Raw genomic sequence first — 25,549 nt, forward strand, 5'->3', positions numbered from 1 at the left:
AGCGCTTCTGAACTCCCGTTAAATTCAACACAAGAAGTAGCAACCGCGCACCTGACTCAGTCGGCTAGACATCACTGTGACTAAGTCAAAGGCATAAAGTATAAGATGCATCTGATTTCAGAGACGTTACAATGTAAAAAAAAAAAAAAAAAAAAGTGTGTCTTAGAATCAGTGAAATATGACAGGTGAGAGAGACTAAATCACGAATCCCTAAATGCAACTGCCATGTGATTTGAAAAGCCCGGTGAGCCGTCAGTGATCTCATTATTTCTCATTATTTAGCTGATCCGAAAGTGGACGCCTTGCAAACGATGGTTCTTCATTTTCTACTCTTGCCCACGATCCTGACCCTCCACCCCTACCAAAGTGCCAGTTGGCAGAACTCATCCCCACGTTTACCGTGGTTTAAAGAAGGCAGGAAAAGCATCACAGACGTGGCCATGCCTGGTACCAAATGCTACAGGTGAAAATTTCAAGCGACTGTGGATCTTCCTCTGTTTTCTGTTACTAACTTAAAAATTCCGGTCACATCCAGCTAGAAGGGAACCATGGTTTTAAGCAAAAAGTGATACTTACATGGTCCCTGGGATGCCCTCACCCCAACCCTCTGTCCCCGTGTTGTGTGGTGAGAACACAGAGCCTGACTGGGTCTGTCCCAGTTGGACCCATCCTATAGTCAAAAAGCTATGAAGACACAAAGTCACCTATCATGCTCCGAGGAAATGAGACCATCAATCATGTTCTATAGGTGCCATCAGCTGCCTGGTTCTTTTTGACATCTTTTTGAAATTCCTAATGGGAAGTTTTAGAATAACCAGACAAGGTCAATAGTATTAGCCTCCTCATGTTTACAGATGAGGGAAGTGAGGCCCAGAGAAGTTTATCACCTGCCCAAGATCTGGAGCCCAAGAAATGAACGACAGGATTCTGATTTCTGAATCCACATTCTCCCAACCAGAGCACTGTTGTACCTGTTGTGAAATTTCTAGAAGAGCGCCCATTCAGAGGAAGGCAAATAGTAAACCAAGGGAAGTGCTCTTGTCCGGGAAGGCTGTTCCAAATGCATACTTTAAAATTTTATTTTTCTATTTTCATAACAATCCATAGATGTTTAAAAATAACGATGGTTCAAAATGCTTTCTATGTCATTGAGATGCGTGTCTGCATAAAGCGTCAGGCTCCAATGTTAGGGCCCCCTCCATGTGAATTATACGGAGTCAAAGTTCACAAAATGCTGAAGTTGGAATAACTTACATTTCTTCATTTATAAATGGGGAAACTGAGGCTAGAAATAGGAGAGGGCTTGGCATTTGTCACGTTGTCAGGGGGGATGGAGCAGCAAAACGTTCCCAAACCTGGCTGCACATTAGAAACACTTGAGAAGCTTCTAAAAATATCCATGCCTAGACAGCACCCCAAAACCAAAACCAATTTACTGTGACTCTTTGGAGAAGGTGTGCTGTCCCAGCATTTTGGCTGAGAAGCGTGTGTGCAGAGAGAAGAAAAATGAGCCAACATTTAGAAGTCTTAAGTTCTCTACCTGGCTCTATCATTAATTCCTTACCCCACAGGCTTCATGAAGTATTCAGATACCGTTTGATTGTTACGTATCAAAATTTTAAATGATCCAAATAAAGGGAACGGCAATCAAGCAGCATCGTCCCGTGATAGAATTTTATGCTGTCGTTAAAACTGAAGTGTCAGAGAACTTTGTAAAAACAAAGGATAATGCTTGTCTAATGCTTAGTATCAAACGCAGGCTACAAATCTTCATATACATGGTATTAAAAAAATCTGATCAAAAGCACATACGGTGGAAGGTGGGAAATAAATACATGAAAAAACGAGTTGAGAAAGGTTGCATATTCCAACTATATGATATGCTGGAAAAGGTAAATCTATGGAGACAGTAAGAAAAAACTAGTAGGTTCTGGGGGGAAGGGGGAGGGATGAAGGGAGGGAAAGGCAGAGCCCAGTGGATTTTTGGGGCAGTGAAAGTGTCCTGTATGCCACTATAATGGTGGATTCATGTCCTTATACAGTTGTCCAAACTCCTAGAATGTACAACACCAAGAGTGAGCCCTAATGTCAACTAAGGACTTTGGGTGATACCCAAAGTATATCTTTCGGGTATCGCTTTGGGTGATAATGGTGTGTGAATGAAGGTTCATTGATTATAACAAAGGTTACCACTCTGGTAGAGAAGGCTAAAGGTGGGCGAGGGTGTGTGTGTGTGTATGTCACGGGTGGGGGAGTCAGGGCATGTATGGGATCTCTCTGTACTTCCCGCTTAATTTTGCTGTGAACCTAAAACTCTAAAATGTAAAACAACAAAAAAAAACCAAAAAAAACCCCCACAAAGTTTGCTAATTGAAAAGAGCTAACTGGTGCCCTCTTGGCCAGTAGAACTATACAGGTGATTCATTTCTTCTTTTAATTGAAAGAAATGAACCAAAACCCAAACCCACTGTAGGTGTGAGTTCAAGACAGATGGATGCCAACAAGATATTGGGCCTGTTCATCTAACTCACGCTTGGTAGTTTCTTTGAGTGGAAAGGTATTAGATATCAATATTAAAAGGTGACCCTTTGCTCAGGATCAAAATGAGCAGGCTGTACTCACCGTCCTTGCAGATGGCTCCCATCTGACACGTCCCTAGGTCTAAGAGATACCCACTGGGGCAGCTGGTACAGTTCTTGAACCCCGGACCATTGCATGTCAGACAGCTGGCATCACATCTGTGGGGAAAACGTAGAATTCATCGTCCTTTCACACATTGGGTACAAGAAAAGATGTCAGCCATCAACCTCTCAATGAAGTTTAAAAATTTTTTAAAAATATTTTTGAGGGAGAGAGAGAGAAGGCACAAGTGAGTGACAGGTAGAGAGAGAGAATCCTAGGAGGGGCAGAGAGAGACAAAGAGAGAAGTGGGGCTCCCCCAAAGTGGGGCTCGAGCTCACCTGACATGGGGCTCAAACTCGTGAACCATGAGATCACGACCTGAGCCCAAGTCAGATGCTTACTGACTGAGCCACCCAGGTGCCCTAGGGGGTGTGATTTTAAATGGGAGGACGCCCGTACTTGGAACAGAAATACTACCTTAAAGGTTTTAAGCGCTCCTGCGAGAGAAAAACAAAGAATGTTAAATGGAAGCTGGGTTAAAGCCGCAGGGCAGTGTCCACAGGTAGATGTTGGAACCTTCGTTCACGGTTAGTAATTCTGTTTCGTATTATTTATGGAGGGGGTCAAATAAGGACCCAGGGACTGAGGGCTCGGGCTGAAGGGGGCGGGCCCACTTACTTCTTGCAGGATTTGTATCCGTGCTCTGAAGAGTGGTCCAAGTAATAGCTGGTGCTACAGGCCTGCACGCATCTCCCGTCCTCCATGAAGTAGCCCTCGGTGCAGTTAATACACCCGGTAGCGCCCGCCCCTGAAAAGCCAGACGAACGTGGCGAACAGAAACAAAACGTGTACTTTTCATTTGTAGTTGCTCGGTTACAAATGGAACTGTGGCGCTTTGCCTTGCATTCTTTGGGGGGGGGGGGGATACCACTCCCGTTTTAAACCGAAATGAAATGCTTCCATTTGCCCAAAACCTCCAACGGCTTTGAAAAGAGCAGGGGATCTCCCTGGGATATATTTAAGTGTCTCCAGGAGGGCGGAAGGAAGATGAGAACTTGCCGTGACAATATATGCAGGCGTGCTGGAAGAGAACACGCTTCTCCAGCGTTTGCTTTACAGCCAGCCAGTGGGCGTGTATGAGTGATGGCTGAGAACAAATCAGTAAGAGCTCAACCAGAGCCCGAGGAGTGAACGAAAAGCCGGGGGGGGGGGGGGGGACAATTACCTGCACAGGTGGCACAGAAGCGGTGACACGGCTGACAGTCCTGGCCATTGAAGTACTGCCCGTCTTCACAGGTGATGGAACACTGTGATCCCTGCAGGCTGGAGACACAGACACAGACGCTGTGATCAAGGCACCCAGGCGGACTCCCCAGCTCCATACACAACAAATACAGTCCCCCCCCCCCCCCGCCCGACCCCCAAGAAAAGCAAAGCTTCAAAGCAGGGGAAGTAGCCTGTACCCTGCTCTTCTCCCCTCCCGGTGCCTATACTGAGGTCTGTAGCCTCTACACGTGCTGCAAGTTCTGGGGACAATTGTCTTAATTGTCAGACTGGGTTGACACATTCCTTCTTTGCTCCACAGCTTACAGCCCGGATGTTCTTAAAAATATTTTACTGACAAAACTCACTGCCGAACAATGTGTCTGACAGCTTTGATGCCCAGACCTGCTACATCATAGATCCAAAAGCTGGTTTGTAGAGACGCCCGGGTGGCTCAGGAAGGTAAGCGTCCGACTCTTGATTTCGGCTCGGGTCAGGATCTCACGACTCGTGAGTTCGAGCCCTGCAGCCCATCTGCACTGATGGTACAATGAATTGCAACTGAATAAAAGGGCGCAATGATCTCTGGCCAGCCCACACGCCCAGGGGTAGCTATTTTTGTATTCGTTTCTGATTGTTTAGTTCTTCTACTGGTTCTCATCAAAACAACACAACTTGAACATACTTTGCCTCTTTCTTGATTTCTTTTAAATTCTAATGAATAATTTAGTAAAATGACCTCCCTATACTGCAGATTCTCCAAACACCCCAACTTTTCTTAGTTATATTATTGTTTCCAGGTGTGATCCGTACCGTTTTTTCTCTACTCAGCACTCTTAGAATCTATTAACTTGCCAGAATGTTGAATGGGGAATGCATATTGTTTTCTCCTTTCTAATTTCTATCAGTTATGATAGTTTCCATGGTCTACAGGTTGGTTCTTAAAACGTAATTTATGACATTTAATATATAAATATTGCTCACTGAATAGTGTGATTAGAACTATACATTAGGGTTTGTAATGCTATGTCACCACATAGAAGATACTAGAAGATGGGTATCTAAGCAACAGGGTCATATGGTTTTTTATCCCCTTGGACTCCTTACATTCTCCAGTTCAGATCTTATTTGACTGTGCTTTGTATTTGCATCATACTAACTTGGAAAAGTAAAATTGATTTTTCCCTATGCTTAATAAATTTGGAAAGAACAAACATAGATGAAAAAGGATCCCAAACAGTCCTGTTAACATTTTAATCCACTTCCTTCCGGTGCTGTATGCATACGTATTTTTCTGTGTTTGTTGCTTAGCCACGATTTACAGTTTTACAGGTCTCTTGAGGCAAAACGATCAAGCCTCAAAGCCTCCGAGGCAAAGGCAGGCAGGTTCAAGGAGACAGAGGGCAGCGTAACTGAATGTGGACTCTCATTCACAGATCTTACTGGCCGGGGAGAGATGTTTTAAAAAGCCAGTGAAAGAAAATCCCTTCCCTTTCTGGAGAACTGGAAGAAAAGAACGTTGCATCCGACGGATCCTTTTGTGGGAGGACCACCAAAACACTTATCAAAGCTTAGAAAAAAAGAGCCGTCCAGCTTGTCTAATAAAGGACATTCCTTCTGAGGTTGGCATTTATTCAGCATGAGACAGAGGCTTCCCTGTGTGAGGAAGAAATGAGCTTAAGTGGGTCGTGCAACAGAGAGCAGGCATTGAGCATCCTGAAGCTTTCTGCAGCTTTCAGCATACAGCGGTGGCTTGGCTGACCAGCTGGGGCTGTGAACGCCTGGGTTCTTCCTGTGATAAAGCGGCCAGCTCAGGACTGTGCTGTCCCGCATGCTTTTCTGGCACCTGTGGCTCCTGAGCACTTGATATGTGGCCAGTGTGGCCAACGACTGGGATCCTAAGTGTTACGTGGTTTTAATTAACTTAATTTCAGTCGTGATTAATTTCAGTCTACATTTTACACGCTGGCACTTGGTTCAGCTCTCGGCAAAATTCTAAGTTTGGAACGACGTGGCTCTAGAAAATCTACTTCGACTCAATTCTGTCAAATCTAAACGCAGATCACATACTGCTCATATATAAAAAAAAAATTACTGTCCATGTTGAGACGTGGGACCTGCTTTAGGGGTAAAATGCCCACCAGGTAAGATTGGGTATAGCGACAAAAAAGAATGTGAAGTATCTCTCTGAGTCTTTTATACTGATTACACGTGGAAATGAAAATATTTTGGATATATTCAGTTAATATTTTTTTAGCTTTCACCCGTATCTGTTTGCTTCTTTTAATGTGGCTCCTGCCATATATAAAATTAACATATACGGCTCTCATATTTCTGTTGGAGAGTGCCGGTTACGAACTCTCTAAAATGTTCCCAGAGAAACACAGCTGACCCTCGAAAACACAGGTTTGAATTGCATGAGTCCACTTATAAGTGGAGTTTTTGGATAAATGACAGTACTATAAGTGTATTTACCTTAGACTTTTCTTAACATTTTCTTTTCTGTAGGCTTACTTTTTGTAAGACTACAGTATATATGTAACACAAAATATGTGTTGATTGACTGTTATTTGTGAGACTTATGGCCAACAATAGGCTGCTAGTAGTTATGTAGTTAAGAGTACGTTAAAGAGTTGGGACACCCGGGTGGCTCAGTCGGTTAAGTGTCCGACTCTTGATTTTGGCTCAGGTCATGATCTCACGGTTCATGAGATCGAGCCCTGTGTCGGGCTCCACGCGGACGGAGCTGCCCTGCTTGGGATTCTCTCTCTCTCAACCTCTCTCTCTCTCTGCCCCTCCCCTCTTGCTCTCTCTCTCAGAATAAATTTTACAAGAAAAAGAAAGGAGTTAAAATTATGTGTGATTTTCAACTGCATGGGATGGGGGTTGGTGTCCCTACCTCGGAGTTGTGCAACGGTCAGTTGTATAGAAATTATTTTATTTTACTTATTTATTTATTTAGGGAGACAGAAACAGAGCACAAGCAGGGAAGGGGCAGAGAGCCACACAGAGAAATAGAATCCCAAGCAGGGCAGGCTCCAGACTGAGCTGTCAGCACAGAGCCTGACACGGGGCTGGAACTCACCAGCCTTGAGCGCATGACCCGAGCCTAAGTTGGACACTTGATCGATGGAGTCACTCAGGCACCTCTCTAGAAACTAATCTTAAGCAACCTTGTATTTTTCATGGACCGAGTATGTGTCCCATATTGAAATAGGTACTTTGTAAATGTTATCGCAATTAATCCTGTCATAATCCAGCAATGTAGGGGTTGGTTTCTCATTTTCTAGAGGACAAAACTGAAGTTCAGAATGCCTTAGTGACTTGACCACGATCCCAGAGCTGATTAATAGGAAGGCTTTGGCCCACGTCCGTCATCTTCTCTCCTTTTTATTATACCGATCTGCTTTTTCTCCAAAAAATTGGGGGCTGTCTAGACTGATATTTATTAAGACCGAAAGTCTTTTTAAAAAAAATGTAAAAACTAATTTTTTTAAATGTTTATTTACTTTTGAGAGAGAGAGAGAGAGCGCGAGCATGAGCAGGGGAGGTAGGAGGGGGGAGGAGCAGGGAGAGAGGGAGACACAGAATCTGAAGCAGGCTCCAGGCTCTGAGCTACCAGCTGTCAGCACAAAGCCTGACGCGGGGCTCGAACCCACAAGCTGTGAGATCATGACCTGAGCTGAAGTTGGCCACTTAGCCGACTGAGCCACCAGGCGCCCCAAGACTGAAAGGCTGGAGGTGAAAGGAAATCAAATCAGTACCGAATGCGTGTATGGAAAAAAAAAAAAGGGCCACAGACAATCTAAACAAAAACGATGTTCTGATATTAATTATTGTAAAGAATCACCTGCCTGGGGCCTGCCCAGTTCACCTCACCAATCAAAGGTGGAGACAGGAATTCTCAACACTTAAGAGAGATCTGGTGTGGCAGGTTTCTAGCGCCCTATACGCTCAGAGTCCAACTCCTCACCCAGCAGAGGATGGTCTGACCTTCTCTGTGGATATCAAGAGGCCACCTAGTTCATTTTTGCTGTGTGCTTGTTCTCTTGCAGAACCTATCGCTATCTGGCTTTGGCAATGAGCGAAGTCATCCAGTCAAGAAAAACCTCTCCAGGTGTTAAATCTATGTGCATACCAGAGCATAATGGAACCAAGCCTGAGGTACTTAAGATAAGAGAATGATTGGCTATACGGAGAGAAATAATAAAGATAAGGGAATAGTTTCCGACCATCAAAGGAATGAATCAGGAGGATTAAATATAATTCATTGGTATTACCCACACAGTAATCCTTGACGGGCACGCTGCCGGTCAAGAAGCACGAAGAGAGCCTCTCAAATAGCCATTTTTATTTAGTTGTATCTGAGCCATCTTTTCTGAAGAGGATTTTATTTGGTGTATAAACCTTCCTCAGCCAAGATGGCATCCAATTTTTCACATATAATGGTAAAGATAATGCAAATAGCAATCAAGTGTTTGAATGGGAGTCAAGAGGGTGATGGCAAGAGGATTATTTATTTGCATATTTTATTTATACTGAGAAGCTCCTTGGGCTGTGGGACTTGCCGAGATCCTTCGCTCTCTCACCTTAACCCATCCCTGCATTCTGTGCAATTGTGAAATTCTGTACATGTCTTGCAATTTTCACTGCATTTCCGGCAAAGACTTTTCTCTGTGAACAAAAAGACACACACAGACACACGAAAGTAACAAGGTTATAAATCAGTTGGTCACATGGATTCCAGAAAAGGCAGAGATGTTCTAAAGTTTGCTAATGTGCACAATAATATACATACGTGGCCTTGAGCAGAAAATTTCAGGAAAAGCCCTACCCTCAGCATTTGCTATCACTTCTCAGCCAAGTAAACAGAGGTAGGAACCACAGCGCTGGAAAATACTACACATCTCTACCATTTTGCAGGCAAGAGAGCTACAGCCCTTTTCATTCTTCGTTGAATAGTATATTGGCATTTCCCCCTTCCTCTTTCTCTCTTTCCCAAGCAGGGTTTCCTGACTTCGGGCAATGAAGATCATACTGACAAAGACATTGGGCAACACCAGTATAGAAGGGTGGAGAAGCAGTGTTTGTGGCCGTGGAATGGAAAGGTAGACCACCCCCTCAACCCAACCCTGCCATGCTTCCAACTTTTAGGACTACTCTGATAAAAATGTAAGAAAAGGGAATCTACATTTAAAATTGTAGGGTTGATGATTTATTTCTTGTGCTGTCTAGAGGAGTGTCTTGTACTTTATGGTGGCTGTGAAAATATCAAAATATATGATATGCTATTATAGTTCAGATGTATCTATATTCTGGAGAATAGAAATATATTTGGCTTTCCTATTTAATACCAAAGACAGATTCCCATTGGAAAAAGTGGCGAATGCATGTTTATTCTCTAGTGAACTGGTGATTTGTTCCACTACGTTAAGGCCATTAACTTGAAGCAAAAGTTTTCTGGAGACTTGATACTTTCTCTGAGATGCAAGTGGATTAACCACAGATAGATGTACGATTGAAGGAAGCTTTGTTCGTAAGATTCTTTTCCTCCGTCTCCTCTTTAGATGTTGGTGTTTGTTCCAGGTTCCACAGAGAAACACCACTTCACTGGATTCCCAGAAGGACCTCCTGGAGGTCCAACCCCTCTTTCTCAACTCTGAACCCCCTGCCATGAAATACAATCTTCTGGTAGTCTTCATAGAGTCTCTCCATCATGATGTCAACCTAGATGTGAATTCTGGTTTTAGCATTTCCAGCGGGCAAGCTCAGGATCTCTCTTCTTCCATTTGTTGAAGAAACATTACAACAATGCTGACCTCTCAGCTTGTCTTGAGGGGTTTAATGAAATTCCTCAAGGGAACTATATGAACTTGAAAGCGCTGTAAATGTGTTGGCAATAATTATTACTAGTCATGATCATACCTGATCACTGTTTTATGTAAACAGACTCATTACAGGAGGAAAATATAACAAAAGCCAATTACAAAAAGGAGGGAGATACAGAGACCACTCATATCAGCAAATTGTTTGAACGGCCTTCCTTAATTATATACCTCCCAGACTCTGGGAAAGCAATGGACACTCAATTATCTTGATCCTATAATAGATCACCTGGAACCAAATTTCTTTCCTAAGACTCTGTCGTCTTGATAGAATTTTGAATTTTTTCTTCAAGAAATACTGTTTATGTCTGTGGATCCCTCAGCCCCCCTCCTCACTCTTATTCTCTTATTTTTCCCTTCTCTATCAGGTTACAAGCTCATGTTCCAAATCTGGGGGGGGGATAAAAACTACAAGGAAATCCCTACCCACTGTTCTGTAGGGTAAGTTAGAGACCCCATCTGCCTTATGGAAAAACGCCTGCCTTTGAATCAAGGGACCCTGACTTCTTAAGAAGCAACAGTATCCACCTCCAAATTCTTGCCTGATTTTGTAAAGACAACTCCTGCTCATTTAAACTTGGGTGTTCTTCGTTCTTAGGTTGTGTGGAAACAGAAAATGTCAGTGTCGTCAGGGATCCTGGTGTGACACAATTATCAGGACAAATTACTAAGAACTCCGGGCCACACCAGAACATTAAAAGGTAGGTGTGCCCAAGGATCACTTAATTCTCCAGGTAATAGATCTTTGTTTCCTAATGATGATGGCTTAGGGCCCAAATGCTGTGAAGTTACATGTTAATTTACAGATTTTTGTTTGGTAAAGTTGCAAAAATTACCTCTCCCTCCCCCCAATTCTAGTTGTATTGCTAGTTTGGAAATGATTTAAAAAAAAAAAAAAATATATATATATATATATATATATATATTTGTATTAATTTATTTTATTTATTTTTAAATTTCTATCCAAATTAGTTAGCATATAGTGCAATAATGATTTCAGGAGTAGATTCCTTAATGCCCCTTACCCGTTTAGCCCATCCCCCCTCCCACAGGCCCTCTAGTAATCCTCTGTTCTCCAGATTTAAGAGTCTCTTATGTTTTGTGCCCCTCCGTTTTGATATTATTTTTGCTTCCCTTATGTTCATCTGTTCTGTGTCTTAAAGTCCTCATATGAGTGAAGTCATATGATATTTGCCCTTCTCTAATTTCGCTTAGCATAATACCCTCTAGTTCCATCCATGTAGTTGCAAATGGCAAGATTTCATTCTTTTTGATTGCCGAGTAAGACTCCATTGTATATAGATACCACATCTTCTTTATCCATTCATCCATCGATGGACATTTGGGCTCTTTCCATACGTTGGCTATTGTTGATAGGGCTGCTATAAACACTGGGGTGCATATGCCCCTTCGAAACAGCACACCTGTATCCCTTGGATAAACACCTAGTAGTGCAATTGCTGAGTTGTAGGCTAGTCCTATTTTTAACTTTGTGAGGAACCTCCATACTGTTTTCCAGAGTGGCTGCCCCAGCTTGCATTCTCCACATCCTCGCCAACATCTGTTGTCGCCTGAGTTGTTAATGTTAGCCATTCTGACAGGTGTGAGGTGGTATCTCATTGTGGTTTTGATGTATTTCCCTGATGATGAGTGATGTTGAGCATTTTTTCATGTGTCAGTTGGCCATCTGGATGTCTTCCTTGGGGAAGTGTCTATTCATGTCTTTTGCCCATTTCTTCACTGAATTTTTTGTTTTTTGGTGTTGAGTTGGAGAAGTTCTTTATAAATTTTGGATACTAACCCTTTATCTGATATGTCGTTTGCAGATATCTTCTCCTAGTCTGTCGGTCGCCTTTTAGTTTTGCTGATTGTTTCCTTCGCTGTGCAGGCCCAATAGTTCATTTTTGCTTTTGTTTCCCTTGCCTCCAGAGATGTGTTGAGTAAGAAGTTGCTGAGGCCAAGGTCAAGGAGGTTTTTGCCTGCTTTCTTCTCGAGGATGTTGATGGCTTCCTGTCTTACACTTAGGTCTTTCATCCATTTTGGGTTTATTTTTGGGTCTGGTGTAAGAAAGTGGTCCACGTTTGTTCTTCTGCATGTCGCTGTCCAGTTTTCCCAGCACCGCTTGCTGAAGACAGCTTGGTTGTTTTCTATTACCCTGTCTTCCATGCCACTGCTCTGTTCTTCTGCATCTTCTAATCTGTTGTTGATTCCATTTAGTGTGTTTTTATTTCAGTTATTCTTTAGCTCTGGCTGGTTCTTTCTTTTTAAGATCCTCTGCTCTTTTCTCAAGTATCTCAGTGATCATTACTTTGAATTCTTTATCAGGCATATTGCTTACTTCCATTTCATTTAGCTCTTTTACTGTGATTTATCTTTTTTTTCCACGTGGGACATATTCCTCTGTCTCATTTTTTTCTAACTCTCTGTGTGTGTTTTTAATGTAGGAGGACAGTCAGCTATGTCTCCTGGTCCTGAAAGTAGTGGCCTGTGTAGAAGTGGTCCTGTGGTGCCCTACAGTGTAATTCCTCCTGGTCACCAGAACAAGGGTGTCCTTGGTGTGGGCTGTATGCACCCCTGTTGTGGCTGAGTCGCAACTGCCTTCAGCCTAGCCAGCTGCAGTGATCCGCTTTGCCTGCTATGAGTGCCCGGGGTAGCATTTGCCCCACGTGCTCTCCAGAGGCCTACCTATAGCAGCCGCAGGCTTGGTGAGTTGGGCCAGTAGTGAGCCTACCTGTCTGAAATTATTCCCTCGGCCACAGGTACAGGTACACTGAAAGCTCTGAGGCTCCACGACAGGAAATGAAAGTGTGCCGTTACGTGGGTTGATCTCCTCCCTCTCCAGGGCATGAGTCATTTTGGAGGGGCACCCTCCAAGCGGGTCTGGTGAGGCAGGAGCCACTCTGAAGGGAGGACGGCTGAGTTGGGTTGGATGGGGAAGGGCAGCCAGTGCTATAGCAAAGTAGATGGAGAGAGTTAATGCTACCTCTCACAAACATCCAGTTATCTAGGGCTGGGGGGGAGGGGGAGAGAAATGGCACCCACCAGCACTTGCGTTTCTAGAGCAATATTCTCTACGTCCTGCCCCTTCAGGATAGATTAGTCAATACATCTCCGTCATGTGTACCCCAGGCACTTTCCAAACTGCTGCTTCTGTGCCGTCTTGGCTGAGTCATTTAGTATGCTGGAGCTTTAAGGATGGGGACTCAGTTTCCTATTGCCCTCAGACTCTCCTGGAACCAAGTCCCATGGAAGTTAAGATGTGCTGGTTTTCAGAGCCAGAGGCCACGGGGACTCATCTTCCCAATGCTGGGGGTGCCTAGTGTGGGGTCAGGTCCTCTTGCTCCTCCATGCTTGTGACGTCGCTCCTGTTTGTAGGGTTAGTGGCACCAGGGGTTTGGTTTTTGCCCACGTCTCCATTCTTCCTCCCCTTTCGAGGTGGCCTTCTGTCTACAATTAACTGTGGAAGGTCTGTTCTGCCACGCCTCCGGTCATTTTCAGAGCCGGTCGTACAAACGTAGCTTATACTTCAGGGTAGCTGAGAGACACGGTGAGTTCGGGACCCTCCTACTCTCTCTTCGGGACTCAATCAGTTTTGCCTATAACTCAGCAAACAGATTTCATTTTGCCTTTACTAGTGGACTAGGGACAATACCTGATTGTGTTGGACTGGAGACAATACCTGATAGTCTTCGACAACATTCGTCACTGTAGGTTTCCTCGTTGGCTGTCTTTGACATGTGTCTATTCCACATTCACGTGGAAGTCATGTTTCCTAAGCTTTCTGAAAAGCACACATTGGTATTGCAGGGCCCTGGTTCCTTCGGTTAGTGTGGAGAAAAGAGCAGGCATGGCTGCTATCCTTGGAAAGCCTGCTGAAGTTGGCCCGTGGCCAACTGGGACCTTGGATCTCAGGAGGGTTTCTAGCACCCTCCCTGAGAAGAGTGGCGCATGGTGCTTAACCTGTACAAACAATATGGTTTATGCTGAACATCTGCTTCCCTTCTAGGAGTCTGGCGTTTTGTTATGTGTCAGGGAGAGGGTGTCTTCATGACCACAAGCCTGGGCACTGAGACTCTAAGGAGGTTCCCAGGTAGCCTACATTGCACACAGGTTGTAATAAATTGTTGCCGGGGGATCTGAGTGCCTCCTGGGTGACTTCCCTGGGAGAAAACTCTTGGACACGTTTGCCATTTTCTGCTAACTCTGTCCTCCGCACCTCTTCCTGACATGACTTCGTGCCTTTTTGCTGTAATAAGTTGTAATGATGAGCTCATGAGTACAAATACGCTAAGTCTTATGGGTCCTCCTGGCCAATCACTGAATCTGGGGAAGGGCTTGAGGACTCCCTGACACTTACAAGCATTTTTACATAAATCAGCTCGCACAAAAATGGTTACAAATTCATCTTTTACACTTCTAACACGTTCTCTTAAAAAATTGGTTAGATCCTGTTTGATATAACCTTGATTTCGCGCCTAATGTCACTCAAGTGAAAACCTTGTATTTCCTCTCTGAAACCCAAATATTTGCAGTCTACTCACTGGTGTCCTGGTATGAGCCATCGGGGCAGTGGGTAACACAGCTGTTGATTTCTTCGTTGAGGAAGTATCCATATTTACAGGACAGACACTGGTCACCATGGCTCCCAAAGCAGGACTCACAGTTGGGGGCACACTTCCTGCATCGCTTCTTGTCAGCATGGTAGTGGCCAGGGGGGCAGCTGGAGACACAGATCCTGCATCGTGGAATGATAAAAAGAAGGGGACCATCATCAGAGACTCAGTCCTAGCATTCTTAGAAGTGCTCGGCCAACAGCCGTCCTCAGTCTTTAAATCCTTTTGAAACCATTAGGGTAACACCATACCCAAAGAGCCAAATTCTGTGGGTTGAAGCTTTTTCCCGTGTAGGGTGCCGAAGTAGCAAGGCAATCACACAATACCAAGTCCGTCAAGTAGGGTATGTCTTCCAGTTCGGGTCTAGCTCTTTCAAAGGGATGATGGTTAGAAATGGAGTCTCCAGAGGAAGGTAGTAGCCTTGGGTTGAAGGGAAGCTAGGTGGCAACCCTGATTTTTTACAAAGAGGCTGCCAATAAGGGGTTACTTGTGGTTTTGTGCGGTTTTTGTGTGTCATATGGATCCCGTGTGCTAGAGGGAGCGGTTGTATGCTATCGTCTAAATTAACGTAAATAACGCGTAACCAACCGAGCCAACTCAGGAAGAATAGTTGAGAAAATGTTAACAGGGGTTTTCTTCTTTTCTGCCCATCTGCACTTTTTATGTTAAATGAACACAAATGAAAATTATGAATTTCAACTTAAAAAAAGATAACGTAAATATATTTAAACTTGGTTATGATAAACTTTAAAAAATAACTTCTTCGTTTGCCCAGCGTCGAAGGACAGCGCTTTACTCCTTCAACAAATATTTACGGAGTTCCAAATCCAATGTCAGGCATTTTGCTGGTCTAGGCGATAATGAGAGGTGCTGAGGTGGCCAAGGGCCTTTCCTTTAAGGAATTTAAATTCCAGCAAGGATGTAAACAGGAACTGAAACGCGTCTGGGTGTGTCAGCAAAGCTGAAATGCAAGTCCCGGTTTTCCCTGAAGGAGGAGGGAGAAGGGGGCGGGGCTGAGAGGTGCCTGGAGGGCGTGGCTTCTGCTGGGCCGGCACCTTCATCTGCACAGCCTGAGGCAGAAGCCAAGGGCTTGCACAGTGGGGACCCCGGGAAAGCACCTGTTTGGTTGTATGCCAGCATTTTCGCATGTAGCTGTGGTGTCAGACATCCAGGGAATGGAAAGGTCTAAAGGGGAAGGCCAGTCCTGTGTAGAGCTAGTCCTTCCCCCCCCCCCCCCACCCTTTCCAAATATGAGAAAAGGCACCTGCAGCTGGACAGCATACAGGTGCACTTTATGTTCTGTGATGCAGTATCCGTTTCCGCATCTTGAATTTACACCAGGAGGTGGGGGCCGGTGCTCAGGCCCCGGTGGCCGAACATCACAGGTCCTGTTCAGGCGCCCCCCCCACCCCCCCCATGGGAACGCCCAGGGCATGCTGTTGGGGGGGACCGCCGCAGCCTCTGTTCTTACCTGGTGTTGTTTTTCAGCTTGTAGTAGTAATGCAAGCAGTCACTGCAGTGGTCCGGGCCGGGGCCGTCACAGCCAACCTCACTGCACTCAGGGTCGCAGGGACCTTTGCACAAAAATCGAAAACAACACTTGGAAACAGTGGTTTGAAAGCAGGTCCGTTTGCATGCGGTATAAAATGAGACTTGTGTGTCTTCCTCCTTCTGTGAGAGTTTCTTTAAGACGGAGGAATAACGTGGACGACGGCTGTCGGCCCAGAGATGAACTCTTGGCTTTTGGCAGGGGGAGGGGGGGGACCTCAATGACCTAAGTGTCGAGAATGTAAATCCAGTCACGGCCTGGTCTTTAAAACACATATGGCTGCCTTGTGGGAGATAACAAAAATCTCAGAATTCCAATGAGCAATGCCACTGGAGCAAGTGGAAAAGAACGGTTTGCAATGAAATATGCATAATGATAAGAACGTCGGATTTAGAGAAAAATGAGAAGCTCCGCTGTTGACAGCCAAGAAAGCAAGTTTATTATTCAATGCCTGGACGAGATCATCCGGCTTGCCCGAGGTCATTAAGACCACCGAATACCTCTGAGATACTGTAGCCAGCAAGAAACGTCATCATGGCATCTGGTGCAAGCTTATCGGTATCTGGTCTTGGATTATAAAGCAGGTACTTGAGGCACAGATAATAGATTTAAAACTGCGTCCTACCCATAGGCCAGTGGGCAGCTCAACAAAAGAAAACTACACATCAATTTTAAACAACGCAGGCGAGCTTAAAGAATTCCAGACTCAGAATCACGGTTGCTGATCTCTCGTGACGTGTTCTTTGGTATAGAGTGAGAATGCCCAGGCAGGGGAAAAACCCCAGAAAGATGGAGGTTTTTATAATTAATGAAAAGCTTTCTAATGACACGGGCTACTTATAGGCCCGTTGCTTGCTTGAACTAACTCCCTTTTTCCTTGTTCTCCGTATTTTAGGACATTTGGTCTCCTAATCTTCAAGCTCTTTCCTGCTGAAAAGTCACATGATTCTAGCTAGCAACAAACATACTGCGTGCAATGTACAAAGAGTAAGTGGATATGGCAGAAATGTCTGGACCATATTTATTTTAATCAAAAGGATTTACTGGTGAACCTTGATCTCCCTTAGTCATGATGGGACCGTGTTCTACAGTTACTGAGTTGAAACATAAAATGGTAGCAACCGGGAGGCATGACACAGAGAAAAATCTCTCCTTTTTCTGGCGAGAAAACACCCTTTCCAAGAGCTAGGGTGGCTTGTCCAGGTCTCCTATGGAAGGGTAGAAAATGAGGTCCTAGAGATGACTTTTGAAATATACTTCTGATTAATCCCAAGAGTCATTTAACAGTGCTGTTTATCTCTGTTTCCCCCAAGCCTTAAAACTGACCTCTAAATTAAATTCCACAGCTAGTACAACTTGGGACATTTCAGCTATCTGCTATGATACATGAGGAGACGGTGTCTCTGTTGTGTCGTATAAGGCTTGAGGTTCAGCCAGCTGTGGGTCCTACGGTCCCTGGAATTTGATGAAACGTTACAGGGATCTGGTTATGATAATGCCATCTGTGCCTCTAGGCAGGCTTCACCTTCTCCGTGAAGGTGAAAATCACAGCTCTGAAGGAAAGGAACCCTGGGTGGCCCTAAATTTTCACCAGATGATTTCTGCAATTAAAAAAACACCCCCAAACTTACTCTTGATACGTGCCAAAGGGCTCTGTATGGCAAGTTCACATGCTGTGCTGTTTCTCTTACAATCTTAAACTGTCCCAGATGCAGTTTAGCATTTTAGTTTGCAGGGTAATAAAGAAATAATTGTCTTTGTTCTCTCCCAAGTGCCAATGTGGACATTTTAGAGATGTAAGGAGGAAAACCATGAAGATACGTAACTGTTCAGAATTTTAACATTACCAACATTTGAATTGGAAACCGAGCGTAAGGCATATAGCAACGGGTTGTTATTATTATGCTCAGTTTACGTTTCTGGGTATCCTTTCTCCTATCAGAGAAGATGAAATGGTTTGCTAGTTAGAATGTGAGTAATAACGTGACAAGCTCAAAACAAAATAGGACAAAACCTAACACAATCGAGCTCTGGTCAGCTCAACTGGTTTGAGTTATTCAGACTTATGATGGACTCCGGGGCACTACCTCTTTAGAATAGATGGAACCACAGGCATACTGAAGGTATTCTGTGAAGGTAATTCATGACGTACTTTTATCTTTAGTATCTCGAAAAAGAATCTCAAAGAACTCAAGAGAAAGAAAACAATTCTCGTCTAAACGCACATTAAATTGCTATTTACAAACAGTTCTCTCTTAGGCGAAGCTTTGTTCATTAAGTATCATAGCCCGTCCCAGGAGAACTCAATGCTCCTATAAACGGTCGTCAGTGCAACAAGACAGAAATCAGAGATCTACCTTGAAGGAGGAAAAAAAAAAATTGCAGATATGGCCAGAATACCTAAACTGCCCCAGAAAAATAAACTCTAAAATATGTAAATTAATAAGACAGTTGAGCAGAATGGCCAGAGATAAGATAACTATGCAATAGCCACTAGGTTTCCTAGATGGTAGCATATCCTAGTTAGGAAAAAGGCATCTTTTCCATCATAATAGCAACAAGATGGCAAAATACATAGGATAACACTAAGAAGAATAGTAATACATAAAATTAAAAGATTTTAGTAAACTGGGACATGGGGTGTGGTTTGGATGGAAAGACTGTATATTGTAAAAACATTTCTCCTTCCCCCAGCCCCCCCCCCCCAAAAAGCAACCAATTATGAGATCGCATATAAATTCAAATTAAATTCCACTGGGATCTTTATAGGTGGATTTAAGAATTGCCATGAAAACAAGGAGATGTTCGACAGATAATAAATCCTAGTGTGGATACAACTGGATTAAGAATTACTAGACTGAAAAGTCAGAAAAAGGGACACCAGAAGAGACCCCAGTGTAAGAATTTCTTCTATAGTTATGAAGGAAGGGATCCTAAACGAGTAAAAGAAGGGATGATAACCCAGTCAATAATGTTTGCCTATATGGCAAATAAAGACACTTTTATTTCATACTATATATCATAAACCAGAATGAATGTCAGATGACTGCATGGCCAAGTGTTAAGAGTTTAGAAAAAAAAATGCGTGTGAATATTTTGTGGATTTCATTAAAAAAAAATGTTAATGAAATGTTTATTTTTGAGAGAGAGGCAGAGAGTGGAGGGGTGGGAGCAGAGAGAGAGGGAGACACAGAATCCGAAGCAGGCTCCAGGCTCTGAGCTGTCAGCACAGAGCCCGACGTGAGGGTTGAACTCACAGAACGCACGATCATGACCTGAGCCGAAGTCAGACGCTCAACCGACTGAGCCACCCAGGCGCTCCAATATTTTGTTGATTTTAAAGACTAAAGCTTCTTTTTAGAAAAAGCCCAAGTGAGGTCTGAAGCTATAAACCCTACCCTCCAATTTTCTTCTTCTGTCGAAACAACACAGCACAAGAGCAACATTTTGGAAGCAAGCACTAACTGGGAAGATGTTTTCAGCAAATAGAGTAGTTCCTCCCCCAGTTTATCTGTGGAGAATACCATTCCAAGACCCCAGTGGATGCCGGAAACCATGGAGAGTACCAAACCCTCCCTATACTGTTTTTCTCCTACACATACATATCTGTGATGACATTTCATTTATAAATACGGCACAGTAAGAAACTAACGATACAGAACAATTCTATCAATATACTGTGATAAAAGTATGTGAATGTAGTGTCTCAAAATATCTTGTGTGGTACTTACCCTCCTTCTTGTGACAAAGGGGGATGATAAAATACCTACAGGATGAGATGAAGTGAGGTGGTGTGGGCATGGTAATGTAGCGTTAAGCTCCTATAGACCCGATGATAGATCAGATGAAGGGATCGTCTGCTTCCTGACCATGGATGAAACCACCGATAAGGGGTAACGACTGTATGAGACTATGTGAGGGACAACAACATACATAGAGTTCTTATAAATGGATCACAAAATTGCTGCCCCTTTGAATAGAAAAATGGGCAAAATACAGTTGTATTTAATTCCTAGAACTACAGAGGAAAAAATGTTTAGATTTACTAACAATCAAAGGTATAAAAATTTAAAAATGTCCTGTTCCTTTACTTTTTTCTTTCCGCTCACTGTTGGCAGGAATGAGTGTAATAAACGCACAGCTGGTCACAGCGTAGACTGGTACATCTTGTCTGGAAAGGAATGTGACAAAATGTGTCCAAGCCCTCAAACTGATTATTCCCTTTGATGCAGTAATGCTCGGAACTCTATTCTAAACAAAGACTGATAAAACCAAGCCTTATTTCAAACAGTGCAAAACTCTAAGCAAACAGCACCTCCCAGATTACGTATTAAATATAGCGCAATCAGAGGCTGGGCTTTTATGCTGTCTTTTAAATACTTCTTGTGAGGATATGTGACAACAGGGAAATATGCTCTTAATAACCACAAGAGGAAGAAAACAGATATGAAAACTATAGACAGTGTGCTTTTAGCTTTGAGGGAAAAAAAAAAAAAACCCCAGCTATCTGAATATACACACGTATTTGGGGGATAGAAAAGAACATGGAAGAAAATACCAGAATATGGGTTGACGCTTATTTCTGCATGGTGGGATGATGCATGAGATTTCTTCCCTTAGTCCATGTCTCTGTTGGAAGCCAACTCACCTGCATAATCCTCCGTACCATAGTCCTCGGTGGGGTCTTCGACTCGGGTATAACGGACACGTTCTACCTTAGGAAACTCGTTCGTTGGGGAGTAGGGCTGCACGGAGGTGCCATAGAGGACCAAAGACCATTCTTTCAACTTCCCTTGAGAAACAATAATGAAACCAGAGCATGATCACACATGCACGCCTTAGCTTTATAATTCCATTCCTTCTCCTCTAAGAGAAAGCAACAGTAGAAGAGCTGTGAAAGGCATATTCATATGAACATCGCATCGAGCGTACAGCTAGAAATACACATTTTTCCATCAGTTGCAGATTTAGCCAATTCACGTAGCACATTTTACTGAGCAGCAACTATGGAAGACGTCTTAATTGAATCAGCATTTATAAGAAGACAGAAATGAACACATTTTAGAGAGGCCTTTTTCTAAGTATGGATGTCTTATTTGAAATTAAAATTGTTTTATCTGGCTTGTTTATCAATAAGAAGGCAAAACCACGGCTTTGTTCCACCTGACTGAATTAGTCCTCTAATCTTAAGAATACATCACTATTCCTATTATGCTATAGACCCTGAGCTGTTCAGTGACAGCCCGTAGACCCATTGGCTATGTAAATTAGCTAAAATTGAGAAGTTTAGTTCCTCAGTCATACCGCATTTCCAGTGCCCAAGAGGCACATGTGGCTAGTGGTCACTACAACGGTGACCACAAATAGAGAACTTCCGCCCCCACAGAATGTTCTAGTAGACAGTTGGGTAGTAAAGCATTTCACGGTCAAGGGTGCCCGGAGACCTAAGGCAAGTGTTTTACCTCCTTTGCATCAAAGGCTCTCAAAGGACATTTTGTTTTGGTTTAGTCCTTACTGTTGATTTCTTACTTTTTTACTGAAAAAATACTAAATCGTCAAGTTTTATAATGCTAGAGAAAAAAGAACTGCTTACAGGTCATTAAGCTTAAGAGTCGCCTAAAAAAAAAAAAAAAGCATCAACCACAAGCAGAAATGATTAAGACAAAACAATTAAAAAACGTGCAAGTATGCAGGTAGGAAGCAGGACCTTCCTGAAGGTCCCTCCCCAACTTAGCCTAATACAGAGGAATCCGGTTATGGTTCGCGCAAGGGTCCCACCACAGCCCTGAGAGTGGTAAACTTCAGGGATCTGCCAATCATCTATTAAGTTTTAATTCATTCGGGGTTTGCAACATTTGGGAGGTAGATACTTAAATTCCCAAAATATAGATGAGGCAACAGGCATAGAGAATGATAATTTTCCCAGAGGCAGCAAGCGTATGGACTGCTATTAAAACCCATCTGGGGCGTTGCAGGATAAGAAGACAATGTAGGAAGGTCCTGGACCCACCTCTTCCTATGAATTACTGAATCTACAGCTACATAGGGAACAATTTCCTCTGAAAAAGAAACCAAAAAACTAAAACTAGCTGAGTGGCTGCTACACGGGAGGCAAACAAAAAAGTCACGTGAAAGCAGGTAAGAGTGGTTGAGACACAATCTTGGAATAAGCCCCACCCCTGGCACTGTGACCCACAATCGGGACTCGAACCCCCAGGTTTCTCCCCAAGAAGCAAAAGGTTTGAATCTCCTATCGGGTACCCCAATTTTTAAGACCTGCACCTGAGAAGAGCCCCCAAAACATATAGTGTATACAGGGCTGGAGACCCACAAGGCGATAGTCAACTGACTAGTTCACAAAGAGCTTGCGTATGTGGACCCACCCACTCCAAGTCTCAGTGTGGAAGCAGCAAATTGAAAAGCACTGACTTCCTCTTAAAGAGGCTTATTCGTTTACCTTCAAGTCAAAGCAAGATGCAGACATCCGATTTAACATACAGCCAAGGGCCTACTGAAATACTCTCCAAAGACCGACGCTGATGGGCGCCATCTTTGATCTGTCCCCCAGCCTTGCTCCAACTCACTCATGTCTCCCAGAAGGAACTTGTACTCTCATCTGGCGCCCAAATTTTTGTGGCTGCCTCCCAGGGGACACCTCTAGGTCGCTGGCACTGGTGGCTAGCAGTGCTTCCGTTTGCAGGTAACAGAGATTGTAAACAAAATCGACAGATCTAAACTTAAGCTCGCCAAGAAGAGAATCAAAAGCAGAAATGAACCAGGAGAGGTTATAACTAAAAGAAAAATAAAAACTGCAAAAATATGAAGGATCATAAAAGACTGTTATCCACAATCACACACCAACAAAGCGAACAACCTAGAAGAAATGGATACATTTCTAGACGTATACAACCCATCGAGAGTGAATCATGAAGAAATAGAAAATCTAAACAAACCAATTACTAGCAACGAGCTTGAATCAGTAATAAAAAGCCTCCCAGCAAAGAAGTGGCCACAACTACATCTTCGCTGGTCAATTCTACCAAATATTTAAAGAATCCGAGTCTTTCTTAAACTCCAAAAGAAAAGGAACATTTCCAAACTCATTACATGAAGCTAGCATTACCCTGATCCCAAAACCAAACAAGGATGCCACAAGTAAATCCCTGATGAACACAGATGAAAAAGTCCTCAACAAAATATTAGCAAACTGAATTCAATATTACAAAGGGTCATACAGCATGAACAAGTGAAATTTATTCCAGGGATGCAAGAATGTTTCAACACTCACAAACCAATCAGTGTGATTCACAACATTAACAAATTTAACGACAAAAATCATACGATCATCTCCATAAGTACAGAAAAAGCATTAGCATAATTCGACATCTATTTATGATAAAACTCTCAACAAAGTGTGTGTAGGGGAAATAAAAAGCATAATAAAGATCAGGAGTGAGACACTTACCACTTTTAGTCAACATAGTATTGGAAGTCCTGGCCAGAAAAATTAGACAAGAGAAAGAAAGGGAATTCAAATTGGAAAGGAAGAAGTATGTCACTGTTTGCACGTGACATGATACTGTATATGACAAACCATAGAAGCGCCACCAAAAAACTATTAGAACTAATCAACAAATTCACTCAAGTTGTAGGATTCAGAATCAATAAACACAAATCTTTTGCCTGTCTATACACTAATAATTGAACTATCAAAAAAAGAAACTAAGAAAACCCTATGTACGATTGCATCAAAAAGAATAAAATGCTCAGAAATTTAACCAAGGGGGTAAAAGACCTATACACTGAAAACTATAGCACAATGTTGAAAAAAGCGAAGACAAAAATAAACAAAGATAATCTGGGCTCGGATGAGAAGAATAATATTGTTAAAATGTCCATACTACCCAAAGCAACCTATAAATTCAATGTAATCCATATCAACATCCCGTTAGCATTTATATAGAAATAAAACAATCTTACAATTTTTATGGAACCATGAAAGGTCAAATCGCTCTTGAGAAAGAAAAACGAAGGTGGAGGCACCATGCTTTCAGATTTCAAAATATATTACAAAGCTATGGTAATCAACACACTATGGTATTGCCATGAAACAGACACATACATCAATAGAGGAGAACAGAGAAACCAGAAATAAACTCATGCATATATGGCCAATTCATTTACAACAAGCAGCCAAGAATACACAATGGACAGAGGATTTCAATACACGGTGCTAGGAAAACTGGACAGCCATGTGCAAAATAATGACACTGAACCGCTGTCTTACATAATACCTAAAAACTAACTCAAAATGGATGAAAGATTTAGGGGCGCCTGGGTGGCTCAGTAGGTTAAGTGTCTGACTTCAGCTCAGGTCATGTGAATTCGAGCCCTGCTTCAGATCCTCTGTCTCCTTCTCTCTCTGCCCCTCCCTCCCTTGCATGCGTGCGCTTGCTCTCTGTCTCTCTCAAAAATAAATAAACATTTTAAAAAATGGATTAAAGATTTGAACAGGGGGCGCCTGGGTGGCTCAGTCGGTTGGGTGTCCAGCTTTGACTCAGGTCATGATCTCGTGGTTTGTGAGTTCGAGCCCTGCATCGGTCTCTGTGCTGACAGCTCAGAGCTTCGAGCCTTGTTTCAGATCCTGTGTCTCCCTCTTGCTCTCTGTCCCTCACCCGCTCGCTCGCTCTCTTTCTGTCTCTCAAAAAGAATAAAATAAACATTAAAAAAAAATTTAAAAATGGTATATGATCTCACTTGTATGTTGAATCTCAAAAGCAAACAAACAACCAAACTAAAAAAACCTGATCTCATAAACAACAGAGAATAAATTGGTGGTTGCCAGAGGTTGGGGTGTTCAGAGGTGGGTGAGATGGATAAAAGGGGTCAGAGAGTGCAAACTTCCAGTTATAAAACAACTAAGTTCTGGGAGTGTAATGTAAAACATGGTGACTGGAGTTAATGATCGTATACTGTAGATTTGAAAGCTGCTGAAAAAGTAGATCTTAAAATTTCTCATGATATGACAAGAATGTTTAAACTATGTGAGCTGATGGAAGTTAGATTCCCAGTGGTGATCATTTTGCGATAGGTACGAACATCAAATCATTAGGTTGTATGCCTGAAACTAATAGAGTATTACATATCAATTACATCTCAAAAAAAAAAAAAACAAAAACAAACCATCCATTCAGAATCCAAATGCTGTGTCCCTAAGCCCTTATGTAATACTGCCCTTCTGTTTACTTCCAGGAGTTCAGAAACTTGAAGTTCAAAAAGGAACGCATTCTGTGCGACATTCATTGCTTTCTGACAACTACACTGGGCCAGCATGTTGATTTCTTTGTGGCTTGCCCTCTGCCAGCTTTTCTTTGGACTCACTTGTTAATGAGTATGCTTTTCATAATTAGGGTGCTGTTCAGTCTCAGAATTCCAAATAGTACACATGAAGTAGTGGCAAGAAATGAATGACCGACCCCCTGAAATCCATGACCTGATTGCCTTTACATAGCGACACAAAACAGAACTCATTTTTCTTATGGCATCTCTCAGGTGTACCAATGGAGCATATAATGCAAGGACACTGTAAGAAATCTAACCCCTCAGTTACCCTATGG

At 43.0% G+C, this 25,549-nt stretch overlaps 1 protein-coding gene across 11 annotated transcripts in view; it reads right to left on the minus strand.

The window, feature by feature from the left end:
- Positions 1-25,549, minus strand: part of PCSK5 (proprotein convertase subtilisin/kexin type 5) — a 452,241-nt gene that overhangs the window by 147,098 nt on the left and 279,594 nt on the right. For all 11 annotated transcript variants that reach the window (XM_027041020.2, XM_027041019.2, XM_053205259.1 and 8 more), the window contains 7 exons: positions 20,581-20,724; positions 15,855-15,957; positions 14,312-14,505; positions 8,475-8,559; positions 3,848-3,945; positions 3,301-3,430; positions 2,623-2,738 (listed from right to left, as the gene is read on the minus strand). In XM_027041020.2, the coding sequence (XP_026896821.1) occupies positions 2,623-2,738; positions 3,301-3,430; positions 3,848-3,945; positions 8,475-8,559; positions 14,312-14,505; positions 15,855-15,957; positions 20,581-20,724 (870 nt within the window). The remainder of the gene's footprint in view (positions 1-2,622; positions 2,739-3,300; positions 3,431-3,847; positions 3,946-8,474; positions 8,560-14,311; positions 14,506-15,854; positions 15,958-20,580; positions 20,725-25,549) is intronic.

The sequence above is a fragment of the Acinonyx jubatus genome, chromosome D4 (assembly GCF_027475565.1).
Source record: "Acinonyx jubatus isolate Ajub_Pintada_27869175 chromosome D4, VMU_Ajub_asm_v1.0, whole genome shotgun sequence".
In the NCBI taxonomy this organism is placed as follows: Eukaryota; Metazoa; Chordata; class Mammalia; order Carnivora; family Felidae; genus Acinonyx; species Acinonyx jubatus.